General features: G+C 42.5%; 1 protein-coding gene across 2 annotated transcripts in view; it reads left to right on the top strand.

Annotated features, from left to right (window-relative positions):
• PCNX2 (pecanex 2) overlaps nt 1-14,963 on the top strand; it is a 289,788-nt gene that overhangs the window by 115,725 nt on the left and 159,100 nt on the right. For both annotated transcript variants that reach the window (XM_038533888.1, XM_038533889.1), the window contains one exon: nt 13,890-13,999. In XM_038533888.1, the coding sequence (XP_038389816.1) occupies nt 13,890-13,999 (110 nt within the window). The remainder of the gene's footprint in view (nt 1-13,889; nt 14,000-14,963) is intronic.

Raw genomic sequence — 14,963 nt, forward strand, 5'->3', positions numbered from 1 at the left:
CAGTACACTACTCTCTCTCTCTCTCTCAAGTGGAAAGTGGGAGCTGATGTCATGTGTTGACCTTCAAACCTTTTTTCAGTGCAGTCTCCTTTATAAGATGAGGTTTCGCATAACTTCTTAGAGCCTGTGGCTTATGTACAGGTACCTTCTACTGATCCTACTGCGGATTTATGTTTTTCCCTTTTTGAGTGTTTTATTGGACATTTCATTGGGAGGGGGAAAGCTGATTCCTTGTGTTTTTCATGCCATTTTGATCAGGGCCCCATACTTCTATACCCTTCTTTGCAACCCTGATTAGCAAACAGCATCTGATGTGTGTGTAATTTTTTTTTTTTTTTTTGTCGATGGAAATGGGAATGTGCAAGTTTTCTGTAACAGGTGTAGGAGCTGAAAAGTTCATGACCACTGCTAACCAGCATATATTTATTTCTTTAGAAATCTTTCTGCCAGGTCCTATAGAGATAGGAAAGGAGAAGTCAGTTCAAAGATGATGACAAGCTGTGGATGATCAGAAAAGAGAAAGTCAGTCTGAGAAGGTGGTCATTCAGCACAGCCTTCAAACATTTTGTCTTTGGCCTAAGAACTCCACCATAGAGTATGCAGTCAAGCATGGGAACCATTTTCATCAGAGTTAGAAATGAATGAGCACGGCAGTTGGACAGAGTATAAGGAAATTAACCTGCTGATGGTGAATGAGGGAGAAGATTGGATATCTGGGTAGTTATCAAAGTTATTGAAAATGTTGAATGTAAGGCTAAAAATACATGCTTTTGATACAGTGGGCATGTTGTGCATCCTCAGAATAGTGGCTACATGAAGGGAAGTTATAGAAAGTCATCCACTCTAAGATGTTGAGTGCCATAGATGAGCTCGTGGCCCCAATAGAGATGGAAACAAAATCATTAAAATATCCCACCAATTGATTTCCCAAATTACTCTATGAGTGTACAGATCAAAACCATAACTTTGTGAGTCCCCACCAGCTAAATTATGCTAGCTTTCTCTCTGTTAAATCACATCAACTTGCTCTAAATCTTTGACTTATGGCAAACCTTTGTCTCGTGCCCCAAGCTTTTGGGCATGTAGGGCTCATTTGATAGTGAAAAGTAACTCATTGATAATAGAATCATGGTTGAATCTCTGGAAGTCAGAATATTCTTCCAACCTTAAGATGCTCTCTGTGAAGGAACAGCTCATGGGACTTAGATTAATTTCTAAAGGAGAAGTTGTGTGTTCTGAAAAACCCATTTCATTTGACAAGTGCTGAAGGCTCCTTATTACCAGTTCAAATATTATCAAAAGTAACGTACACTCCTGGGATGTTAAATGACTTTTTCTTGCAAAATTCTTAGAGAGTTTCAGAAACTACTGAAGAATCTGACACTCAAAAAGGCAGAAGTTTTTTTGACTTTTTGCCTAGTTGTGATTCATTTGTTATCATCTGTTCAACTTCTCCTAACTCCTTCATATCAGACATTACTAAGTGACCACAACATTGTTCTTACTGAGGTCTGCAGGCTGCCCAAAAGGTGCTACAGGCAGCTAGTACTAAGTGATCAAAACTGTCCCAAGAGATTAAATTCACTTACAATCCTGGGCCGAGACTTCTGTTTATTTGTTTTCCATTCTGTTTATGGCATGCTATAAGCCTAAGTAACTTTTGGATCAGAGTAAACAGATATCATTTTGAAAGCACACTGCTAGCTGTGTGATGGGAATGAACACTTCAAAGGCTCTGGAGTTTACTTAGGTGTTGAAACAGGCTTTTTACCAGGTGGAACTGGGGTACTTTGAAGAGATTTATTTCATCTTAGAGAGGTACTGACTTCCCAAGCTCAGCATAGAATAAGCACTGTCTCGATAAGTAGTAAGATCTGTTGTTACAGAGCCTCAATGTTCTATCTATTCGGTATTTTGAAAACATCTTTTGGTAAAAATAGAGCAATTTGCATTTCTCCTTTCTTATTTGTAAGTCTTGCATTTTCTGCTGGTCACAGATTGACTCTCCACTTTAAAATGCAGCACCTATTAAATGCTGTGAATTGAAAGAATGTGGTTAGCAAATTGGCAAGAGAGTCCTTCAGAAAAAAAGAAAAGTTCACCCATCTTCAGCCTAATGCACTTACCCAAAGCTGGGGTTCCACTTCCTGTTTAACGATGCTTTTGTTTATGCCTTTTATGCTTACTCTTTGCATTGCTGGAATTGATTTTCCCCCCTTTTTTCTCTGCTACACCATGATGAATTGATGAGCCCTTGTGAACAATTTCAGCATGTCACCTGCCTTGCCAGAGATAGATTTATTTTATGGGTCTTGATGTATATTTATGTCCTTAATTTTTATTATTCTCATTTGGTAGAAGCAGATTGAGGGATTATGAGTTAATTTTGCCTTCTGGAATATTAATTAGGGGAAAATTTGATTCCCTCTTTAATTTCATATTCTCTTTGAATCATCCAACATGGTAGCAAGTGACATAGAAATGGACTCTTCATCAACTTAAATATTTGACAGTGATATACAGAAATAACCAGAATATTTGCTCCCTGGAGAAATGGCTTAGTCGTTAATTAGCTGGGTTTTCTATATGTCTGAATAAACCATGATTTCTGTTTTTTTTATTACCCCTTACAAAGAGATTCTATTTTATTGATGGTAAGGGGATCCAGAGGTTGAGGCACATTATTATAATTTAATGTTTCCTAGCATCATTAACAACTGCTTGTGAAAGAGGTTTTCCCATATTTTTTCTAGGTACTATAAGGTTGCAGCTAAAACAATGACATTTCCCCTGTGTTCAGGATTTAAAATCTAATTGTAGATGTAATACAAACTCAGAGTCCTAGAATAGTTTTAATTTGGAAATGGACCTTAAATATCCTCTAGCCCAGCCCCTTCATTTTATTATTTAATATGAGAAAATGTGGGTTCAGAGAGAGATTGAGTGACTCACTCAACCTCACATGTCACAGATCCCGGATCTGGTATCTTTTTAGGATTATTTCTGTGCCCTCCTCTTTAGCACATTTGAAGTGTAAATATATTTTATAGCCCAAAGAACAACTCACAGGCATATAAGATACCTTGCAGATCTATGAGACTTTAATTTTTGAAATAATTTCCCAAGTGTTTTCTCATTTGCCCTTTATTACAGCTCTATGTAATACATGAGGAAGATAATAGCATTTCTATATTCTAGCCATGAATGTGAGGCAGAGTGCTTAAGTTATTTGCCTAGGGGCACGTGGCTAATTCACATTGTTTTTTCAATTGTAAAATGGATTAGAAATACCTCAGATGAATGTTGTTAGAAGTAAATGAAATTAAATTGATAATGTATATAAAGTATCTAACTCAAGGATTCTCATTACATGGTGTGGTGGGCAGAATTCTAAAATTGCCCTAAAACTCCTGCCCCCTGGTGTGCCTATTCTTGAAAATTTCCAGCCCCTGAGGGTAGACAGGACCCTGAGGTGTGATGGGATGTGATTAAGTTACATTATCTGGTAAAGTTGGAGAGATTTTTGCCAATATAAGTAAGGCCCCCTAATCAGCTGACTATATCAAAGGGGAGGTAATCTGGATTAGTCTGATCTAATCAGACCTGTCCCTTAAAAGAAGATCTGGAGGTCAGAGCCAGAAGAAGCCAGGAGAGCCTCCCCTGTTGACTTGGCAGAAGTGAATAGCCATGTTGTGAACAGCTTCTGAGAGGGCCACATGTTAACAACCTGAGAATGGCCTCTCTGAGCTAAAGCGGCCTCCAGCAGATAGCCAGCAAGAATGAGGACATTAATCATATAGCTGCTAGGAACTGCCACCCACTAGTGAGCTTGGAAGAAGACCCCAAGTCTGAGGTAAGGTTGCATCACATGCAGCCTCGCCAACACTGTGATTTCAGCCTTGGGAGATCCTGAACAAAGGATCCAGGCATGCTGTGTGCAGACTCTTAAGCCCTGGAGACCAGGAGGTCATACATTTGTGTTGTTGAAGCCACTAGGTTTGTGGTCATTTGTTATGCTGCAATAGGAAACTAATACAGATGCTAGCTATTGTTAGCAGAACTAGTGGATGGTTATGATGGTCATGAGCATAATGACAATAATGTTAATAGTAAGAAGTTTGAAAATGAAATCTAAGTTTTATTTTGCTTTTATTAGACTGGACTTCAGATTGTTTTTTGGTTAGAATCATGTCACTTCTAGCTGCAAGGGAATGAGAATTACCAGTCTTTTAGCTGTCTGAACAACTGGTAAAGAGGTTATTACTGGTGGGGAAGAAAGGAGAAATAAATGTATATTAGGTAGGCAGCTAGTGCTTTCTATTACACTCCCTTTCCTAGGGAGTTAAAAAGGCATAATTGGTCTGCAAGCCCAATTAACACTGGATTGTCATGACCTTCAAACTTGGCTTGGTTGATGTTGACAGTGGCAATTGACGCTGATTTGGGGAAAACAGAAAGAATAATGATAGTTCAGTTGTTCAAAATGGAAATCAATTGTTGAGTGAAAATCTTAACTCAGGTTTTGGTAGTAGGCACAGAGTATGAAATGGTAAAATCCAGGAAATGTAGTGAAATCAATATTAGTAGGATTCAGTGACTGTCTAATTTGGAGTGATAGAGAGAGGGGCAAATGCGTGGAACAGAAAATGCGAGGCCTGGAGTGTGAGCTGTGGTGATCCCAGTAGGCATGGAAGCCTGTGCTTGGACCAGCCATGTCAGAAGGAGTATATTTTTCTCTCTTCCAAAAGCCTGTGGACAGTATTGTCCTTTTAGTGTTCACTCAATATGCATTGCTCCTGTATGTAATCAGTTCTATGTGGAAAATACAGATACCATAACAGCTAGTAAAATATAAGCCTCTGTTTCCTCCTGTTTAAATATGGTACACTAAAAACTAAATGTGATAATACATGTAAAGTGTCCAGTCAAGTCATAGGGGCCATTACTGTGGTTTTTGCTGTTTGTGTGTACATTTAAGCATTCCTAGCTTGACCATGAGCTCCTCAAAATCACAGACTATGGTTTACATATGCTTCTTTTTATATCCTATGCAAAGTCACTCTTACATAAAAGAATTCTACAAATGTTTGGAATGAATAAGTACAGGTAACGGAGAAGAAAGCTGTAGAAGGAAAGTAAATGTTGATATTTTTCAAAAAGTATACATATTTGTGTGTATGTGCTGATGTGTATTTATCTATATTTATCTATGTTCATATGGGCAAGTTTAGATGAATGACACCTATGCATCTGTCTTGCTAGCTCATGATCTCATTTTTCCTTAATGCCTATTCCTAAAACTATAATATTTTCTTGAATCAGAAATATGTGATGTCTTTCAGCAAAATGAAAAAGAATGAAACAAGAAAACTCTTAGTAAACCATGAAGTCTGATTTGTCATATTTTAATAGGATTGTTCATTTATTTATTGAATGCAAAGTGATTACCGACTATGAATTAGACTCAGTGGGGGACTCTGGAGGAGGCAGAGAGTGTTCAAGATCTGAGAGGGACATCAACACATGTCAGGTTGTTGACATGTGGCCCTCTCCAGAAGCTGTTCACAACATGGCTATTCACTTCTTCCAAGCCAACAGCGGAGGCTCTCCTGGCTTCTTCTGGCTCTGGGTGTTGGGGGAGCCCAGAGTGTGCCCTGTGCATGCATGCTCCCAAGTGCTGGTGTCATGGTGCCTTGTGAACCATGTGGGGAGGATGAACAGAGCACACAGTACAAGGACTAGGAGACATAGCTTATCTTCCTGAATTTCTGGAACAGTAGGTGCACAGAGTTCCTTCTACTTCAAAACAAGATTCTCATCAAAAGCTGACGTAGAAACAGGACTTATATCAGAGTCAAAGTGATATGATCTAATTCTTATTTTAGGATGTATGAAAGCCTGGATCTTGGGACTGCCCCATGTTTAATGGGGGGCTAAGAAAATCCATTCATTTTTCCTTAAAAAAGAAAGCATGTGACCTGATATGAAGGACTTAGCCAAGTGAGAATTTGGTCTGTTTGCATTCATTTCATAATCAAACACTCAATCTTCTCTGCAAATTCCATCGTAGAGATGTCTAACATTCCCGAGAAAAAAAAAAGGCTGACACTAAGACTCTCTTCAGAGAGAAGCTGAACTTCCCTATGCATTTCATCAAAAGAATTCCCAAATGCATGGGAAATCCACCACAGAATTGTAGGACGATTAGACAGTTTTATTTCTACCTTATAAAAATATTTCAAAACCTGTGGGAGTTTTATGAAGCTAGCACTCATCTATCCATATCATTCCCAAGTCAGGTGCCCTTGAGACATATCTCCAAGCAATTAGGGATGTTAATTTTGAAGCAAACTGTCACATGGTATATACTTCATTATCGGTGAGTGATAGATTGTTTAAAACCTTATCTCCCTCTAAAATCTTCACACACACACACACATATATATATTTGTATTTTATTTATATATCTTTATATATAAATCTTTATATATATACCTGCATATGTATATAGAGTGTACATGTACATATGTGTGATTGTGTCTGTGTGTATAAATAACATATATTAAATTCAAGACTAATACATATATGTTTAAAATAGAGAAGTTTACTTACAAAAATCCATTAGTAATGTGAGTTAGTACTTCACCTCTTCCATTCTGCTTCTCTTTGTGGAAATGAAACTGAACTATCCTAAGATAAAATACACAGTGCATTTCTTTGTTTCCTTTCAAAGGTCCTCTTTCTTTCAAAAGTTCTCTTCTTCCTCAAATATCAATATTACCTTCTTTATCCCCCAAATAAAGATTAAAATAAAAAGAGCTCAACTCCTTCTAGAAATGTGGCTGGGATTGCTCCCAATGCAGTGGAAAGCTGTTGCCCATCTCACCAATGGTCTTCTACAGGGCAGGGCAGTGCAGTGCTGCCTGAGAGACTGGGTAGGGGGAGAAGCACAGGCCCTGGAGGGAGGAGCAGGAGGGTCGTGATTAGCAAGGGGGCAGCCTGGACAGCAATCAGAAGATTAAGGAGAAAGGAATAAAAAAAAAAATGGGACCAAGGCAGTTTATCTTGTTGCTCTCTCCATCTTAATTCTATAAAATAATTCTGGATAGTTTCTTCTTCTTCTTCTTCTTTTTTTTTTTTTTTTTTTTAGTTATACTCAATTTGTTTATTAGTTGTGTATGCACTTCACATGCATGTGTATGGATGGTAGATAATGGAGCTGTTAGGCAGTAATCTGTTCTATGCAAGAAAAGCATGAGGAAAGCTTTCAGTAAGCTGCCCTCCCTTCCTTCCGTCCTTCTTTCCTTCCTTTTTTTTTTCCTTCCTGGCATGCTTCAGTCTTTGGTCTCCAAGGAAAATATCTGTGCTTTAAACTAATGCATAAAAAGGAAATGCTAGTATCTCCCTTATTGTAACTTGATATATTCATCAGTGTCAGGAAGTCCTTACATCACATTCAAGTTCCACCGCTGATGCCAAAGCATATTCCCTCTTGTTTGATCATCAGTCGATGGCACCCAGCTGCCTCTCTTCCCAGCATGGAGAATTATGGGATGATAAACCCTAAAGGTCATTTCCCTACCATGTATCTCCTCCAAGCTTAACTACTTCCCATTCTTTTATCTATTTCTATAATCTTCATCTGTGTTTTAGGAGCTGTACCTTTAGAATGACACCGAGCGATACCCATACTGCAACATAACCAGTTCCCTGGAAATGTCATGCCTCTTCATGACTTGGAGCACACTCCCCACATTCATTCCTTTTCTCCTTTTGCATCCCAGCTCCTTTTTTGGTCCTCCAGAGGGTGACCCTGAGCTCCTCCCCCAGATTACTTTTTTGGGCTCTGGCTCTGCTGTGTGTCACAGCAAGCCCTTGAACATGCAGTTACCTCAGTAGAAGTCCAGCACCGTCAAACGGGGGAATGAATAAAAACAGCCTATGAAGCCAGGAACTGTTAATCAAATGATCATACAAAAAGTACTAACATTTTTTATGGAAGGTGGTGAGATATGCTCATATTTTGTCCAATTAGCTATATAAACATTTAGGGTAGTGGAGTATACACAGCACTAAGCTAGGGGCTTCATCATGGTCTTCAGACCTTGGGTAAGTCTTTTCCCTTCTTTCTATCTTCTTACTTGATCAATAATTTGAACGGGTGTGTCTTGCTCAGCTATGAGATCTCTTCTGAAGCTAAAATAATTTTTCTTGAAGATAGCATAGTTTTGCAAATTTTGACACCCTGCATATGAAAGAACTCATTTTGATATCCAAGTAGCCAAGTAGCTCTATATATATATACAGTGAGAGTGAGAGTAAGAGTGAGAGAAGAATCTATCTATATTTATATCTGTGTCTTTTGAAAATATGAACAAGGTTAAGAACTTGGAGTTGAGGCTGTTCCCAGTAGAGAGCTGAGGAAGATCCAGGTGGTCTGCCTTTTTACAATCTGCCAAAGTTCAGGTCAGCCCAGGTTCCAAGACTTGATTGTATGAAGATCTGAGATTGGGCTGGAAAACACTCAAAGTTGTGCTTGGAATATGGACCCCTTGTCATCCTTCATCCTACCCTTACTCTGGGCAAAATGCATAGGCCTTCTGGCATCTCTCTACTTTATACTGTTGAAAGAACTATTCATTACTTGTGTCTTGTGGCCACACTGCCGTTTGTTCAGGTCTGACAGTTTAGCCTGAAGCCATTAGTTATGCTTAAAAGAGATCACATGTATGGAGGAGTGAGTACAGATGTTTGCCACCAGATGGAATGGGATGACTTAAAATAATAAATGAGAGGCACCTGTGCATTCAGACAGTGCAGCTTGGGATACTAACACCATGTCTGGGTAAGGTCCCATTCCTATCTCGGAGAAGAGTTCCCCTTTCCCTACTTTCTGTCTGGGCTATAACAACAGAAGGATAAAAGGGATCTACAAAAATCACTGTTTTTCATGGAGAAGGACTAAAGGTCAATCTTAAATGTTTTCAGGAAATGTGATTTTGCTGCCGTTCTTAGACCTCTTATATATCTGCCATGGTCTAAATGTCTGTGTTCCCCACAGATTCATATGTTGAAATATTGGCATTCAGGGTGATGGCGTTAGGAGTTGGGGGGTCCTCATGAATGGGACTAATGCTTTTATAAAAAAAGACTGAAAAACTCCCTTACTCCTTTCACTGTGTAAGGACACAGCAATAAGGAACCAGATCTGGAGGGAAAGTAGGTTTTAGCCAGACACCACATATGCTGGAACCTTGATCTGGGATTTCCCAGCCTCCAGAACCCTGAGCAATACATTTCTGCTCTTTATGAGTCTATGATATTTTGTTACAGAAGCCCAATTGGACTGAGTTGGTATTTTAGTAAAGATTATAGTAACAGCAGACATTTATTGAGCATTTCATATACTGGCTACTCTAAGTACTTGACATATAGTATTATATACAATATTTATAACAACCCAAGGAGTGTGCACTATGAAATTCTCTTAGATAGGGCAACTGAGGCTTTGTGGCTTGCCCAGTGTCTTAGAAAAAACAGCAGAGTTAGGATGGAAGTGTCTTATGCTTGAGCCGATGCTGTGCACTGCACAAGATGGACATCCTGTGTACTTATAGATATGTAAAAAGATCCATGCCATTCCCCTTCTTGAGTCTCCATTATATAGTAAGGAAGTAACAGCTGCTCAGACCCAGTACATTGGTTCCATCCACATTTATTAAATGCCTTTCAGGGCCAGGGGCACAAGGTCTTCAGAATACACTGGGGTAAGGTAGATGAGTCCCTGTTGTCCATGGGCTGGGCCCAGTGGAGGAGTCAGATGTCAATCGAATGGCCACTTATACAGATCTGTCATCACAGACCGAGACAAATGCTGGGAAGTAGAAGGAACAGGGACACCACTCACCTCCTCCTCCATTGTTTCTGACTTGATATTTTTACCATCCACTGGCTTCTTCCAAATGCTATCTTAGCAGGTAAGGAGGAAGGGTCCCTCAGTAACAACCTTTCCTGTTTGCCTTGGAGAGATTTAGTTAAGTCAAGAATAAAAGAGAGAAGGTTAGGTAAAGGGTATTGGGCAGGTAAAGTAGGTAAACTTGATTGTTTAAATAGATTTAGTCCGGATTGAATTTGTTGTCTGAAGACCATCCATCACGGGTACTCCTTTTCCACTCCTGTGCTGCTTTGCAGTGGGCAGGGCTGAATTTCATATCTCATTGGGTCACGACAGCAATACTTCAAGAAAGGTGCCATTGTTACCTTTCACAGCAGAGGAAGCTGACTACAGAGAAGGGAAGGACCTTCCACAGGCTCATTTTTTCCGGGAAGTGATGAGCCTAGAATCACCTCTGGCCAGTGCTTATTCCCTTGGCATTTTCTCTGTTCCCTGCAGTAACAGTTATTTCCATGGTCGAGGTTACTAAATCCTTCTCAGAGTGATTCCCCGCCCCCCCCCCCCCCCCCCGCCCCAGTATTTGCATATTTGTGGGCTGCATGTAAAAGGAAGGCCTCTACCTTCACAGAATGGTGAATTAAATACACAGCATAGGTAAGGGCAGAGGAATCAATGGAAAGAATAAAATTTTGCAGGTTTTTCCTTCCTGGAAAGCTTTTTGTCTTTGTTTTTGTAATAGCCAAATATGAAGCCTTAGGTGGGAGGCCAGAGCAGGGAGTGGAGTATATGGGAGGAGCGGGGTGGCAGCTCCATCTGCACACAGGCATCCAAAGAGCTGAGAGCTTGGCCTGTCCAGAAGGCCCCAGAGAGGAAGGACCACCTGCTCCTGCATTTCTTCTGTGCAATTAAAAGCCACTTGCTTGACGTACCTCTGCTTCCTGCTCTGCGAGTGCCTAGTGCCTCCTGCCTCACCATCATGTGGCTTGCCATACCTTACTGCAATGTTCCTCCTCTCCCTGTCCCTGAGTCCGCCCCCTCACAAGTGTGCACCTTGGTGCCTGGCATATAGCAGGTAGCCAATAAATGTTTCTTGAATGTACTCTTAGGAAAGAAGAAAGCTCTCAAACTTCAGAATAAGTTTTCTGCTCTTGGGGCTGCTATTTCAAGGAAACATGAGTTCTAAGATCAAAGAATAACCTTTTCTCTGAGAGTCTAATTATGTCATTGGCACTTTACTGCCTGGACGACATTTGATTTAAGCTACTTAATTTTTTCACCCTTTTCTTGCTGGGAATTCTTTCCCACACAGGTCATAGAGGAAGGCCTGATGTAACCGTGAAAACTGAGACCTTGTAGTCACTCACTCACGGACATATTGATGTGCTAACATTTGTGCCATGTACAGGGGAAAGAGACTCAGGGCTCTTTCCCCTCTGGAGACTGTCCTAAGCACAACTGTGGTCCACAGCTCTGAGATGAGAGAGCAAGTCCTACCCATGCCTACAACTAACTGAAGTGACATATCTTTTGTTCAAGTACAAGTGTTTAAAGGTGTTATTGAGGAACAGAGAAGGGCTCCAATCTGCCTAGGAGGAGGGGAGGCTGTGCCAAGCAGGTGAGACTTCTTATCCTGGGTTCTGAAGCATGGATAGGAGTTCACCAGGTGGAGGAGAGTGGAGTAGGGCCAGAGCACAAGAGCCCTTGTACAGATGGAGCCCTGTGTGTGAAGGCAGTAGGGAGGAAGCAGTGTATCTTTATGGATTTGTTGCTGTGCATATTCTAAATGCAAGGAATGAGGCTGAAAAGTTGGGCTGGGGTCAGATCCCAATTGACCTTTGTTGCTTCCTGTGGAGTAGATTTATTTGGTAGGCAATGAGGAATCACTGGAAAATGCTGAGTAAAGGGCACTAATACGATTGATGTGCTTTTGAGGTGAGAAGGACCGTTCTGTTGCCACGTGGAAAACACATTGTGGGGACTGCAAAATGGGGAGCACCGGGGGGACTGGTGTTTGATCCTCTTGCTATGGAGCTATCAGCAGTAGAACTGGAAAGAGAGATAGTGGAGGCCTTAGCTAGTGAGATGCAATGCAAGGAGGGAGGACTGGACAGGTGTTGAAGGATGTAATGGTGACATGTGAGGATCAGCCTACTGGGGATGAGGGAGAAGAAATATTTCTCCAGATGGCCAGCTTTCTGGCTCAGAGCCCTGCTGTCAATCACCACGAAGGGGCTGCACTGGACCCTCCTGTATCAAAAACTTTAAAAAATGGCCTGGGGTACAGAAGAGTACCCTTGCAGCCACTCTTGGGTAGTATTGTGTTCTTCGTCTAAAGAGGAGGAAAGTAACCTAGTATTCAAAGGTGTTGAGTGACTTAGCCAAGGCCACATAGCTCATCTGTGGAAGGACCGGGGTTCAGATTGAGGTCTCCCCAGCTCGAAGCCCATGCTGTGATGAGGTGCTGCCCTCATGGGAAGGAAGCTCCAAAGGCAGCAGAGAGGAGCAGAGGACAGGTATTCCCCGCAAATTGTGTGTATTGCGGGAAGGCATCTGCAGGGAATCAGGGATGTCAGGAAGGCTGCCATGGCCCCCTCAGGGCGCTGGGGAAGTTAGAGGAACACTTGGAGTTGGTCTGAGTGGCTTGCAGGTGTCCCTGGGGGAGGCTGCTTACGAGCAGGGTATATGTGGAACCGGTCAGTGTCATCTCCAGCCTATTTAGCTGTGGGGTTCCCAGCCAGCACCAGGGCTGCTCTCTTCATTTCCCCTCCAGATGCTGCTGTCTCAGGCTGCCAGATTCTCATAGTGGGCGAGATAAAGAAATGCATTTAATTTCTAGGGAAATGAGGCCTGTGAAAACAAAACTGCTCCCTCAACTAAGCGTAACATTTGTTTTTCCTGCATATCTTAGCCGTCACAAGTACGAAACCATCACAGTTGACTCATCTATTGGTATATTTTGTTTTAAGTCTAATGAGCAACTCTTCCATCCCTGATGAAACATTTGGTAAGTTAAAGGATCAAAAGGTTGAGAGGTGTTGAAGGCCTGTAGTAGATTTACCTTTTGGAAGGCACCAGTAGATCCTGTCCGTGGACACTGAAGGGCTGAATGTATTGCAGGTTTCTGTGTGTATGACACACGTGTGTGTTGGAAGGTGTGCCAGGTACAGGTGGATAAGAGTGGCTTCCCATGCCCCCCACACCGCTCACAGTGGGGACACATATTGTCTGCATTCTTCTCTTCCACCCAGAGTACAGTGGATTGATCTCTGGCGTCTATGGTACTATCGTGTTAAACCTGAAGTGTCTGGCTCTTTTCTTTTTTTTAAGATCTTATTTATTTGAGAGGGAGAGAAGGAGAAAGAGAGAGAGAGCACAAGTACAGAGGAGGGACAGAGGGAGAGGGAGAAGCCGACTCCCCACTGAACAGGGAGCCCGGTGAGGGGCTCGATCCTAGGACCCTGAGATCATGACCTGAGCTGCTCAGGGGCTCAGATGCTTCACTGACTGAGCCACCCAAGTGCCTCTGGCTCTTTCCATTTCAAGCCATTTTTTCTCTTTCTTCAAGGGACTGTCTTTAATTTGTACTGAGTTTCATTCATCCCCCAGTTGATCTCTTATGCCATGCTTAGGTGTCTTATACCTTTTAACCATTGATTAAATAAACACTAGGAAGTACCGTTCTTATCATTATCTTTACTATGAATTCAAAAGAGGCAACACGTTTAATGTTTCATCTTATAAATCCTAAACTGAATTTCAGAAAAGGATTAAGTAAAAAATAGATTAAGTAAAAAATATTCTCGGAAAAGAGGAAGTAAATGTGTGCAGTTAGTTTGCCCCGTCGCGGCCCGGACCCTTCCCGTGTCAGAGTGGTCGCGCGTGACCCCGGTGCCCGCGTGTCTGCTGGCGGGGCCGCCTCCGCGCTCCCTGGGCTGTGGGCCCTCCCGGGGCCTGCACCGGCCCCAATGACCCGGTATCCGCTGTCCTCCCCCAGGAACCCTGGAGCACGCAGCACATCCCGGCGCTGTTTTCCGCCTTCTGCGGCCTCTTGGTTGCGCTTTCCTACCACCTGAGCCGGCAGAGCAGCGACCCCTCCGTGCTCCTGTGAGTGAGCAGCAGGGGGGGGGGGAGGGGGGAGGGGGGAGGGGGAGGGGAGGGGGGGAGGGGAGGGGAGGGGAGGGGGGAGGGGAGGGGGGAGGGGGGCGGGAGGGTCGCAGCACAGTGCTCCCGCGCTGGGACCCTGGCTGCTCACCGCGGACCCGGGTCGGGACGGGTCGGGGGCGGGAGAAACCAATGAAAATCTAGGCTCAGCTCTCAGCAAGTTTTGGAGCAAAATGCACAATGTGGGGAACAGATGACTGCTAGCTCCCAAGGGCTGCTTTTGACTCTCCCTTGGGTGAACGTAGGCAAACTCCCACCTCAGCAAGGGTCCTTTGTGGGTCCATTAGAGCAGCTCCATTGGGCCGTTCCCCTGAGGACAGGAGACCATGGGCATCTCTGAAAGGTTTGCGTTTTGTTCTGCTGCTTTTTGTTCCCAACACAGCTGTGCTGCCTGGGTTCAAAGTGAAATACGCGCCCATATTTAAAACGTATTTAATGACTTTCAGCCACTTGAAATATATTTTTCTATCTCCTCTTTAATCTTTTTTTTTTTTAAGATTTTATTTATTCATGAGAGACACACAGAGAGAGGCAGAGACAGAGACATAAGCAGAGGGAGAAGAAGCAGGCTCCATGCAGGGAGCCTGATGTGGGACTGGATCCTGGCACCCGGGGATCACGCCATGAGCCAGAGGCAGACGCTCAACTGCTGAGCCACCCAGGCATTCCTTACCTTTAATCTTATCTTTGAGATCATTGATAAATATGCACTTTGGAAGTGGAAGCGCTTTGTGGGACGCCAAAGTTTCCAACATCAACCAATTGATTGTAATCAGATAATCCGTCATCTCATGTAATTTTTCCGAACTTAACAGAAGATTTTGACTTAAGATAGCTATACCTCTTTGGAAGCTGGAGAAACCATCATTTTAGGCTGCCCACATGTAGCAAAATGGAAGGCACAAGA

This window comes from Canis lupus, chromosome 4 (genome assembly GCF_011100685.1).
Source record: "Canis lupus familiaris isolate Mischka breed German Shepherd chromosome 4, alternate assembly UU_Cfam_GSD_1.0, whole genome shotgun sequence".
Lineage (NCBI taxonomy): Eukaryota > Metazoa > Chordata > Mammalia > Carnivora > Canidae > Canis > Canis lupus.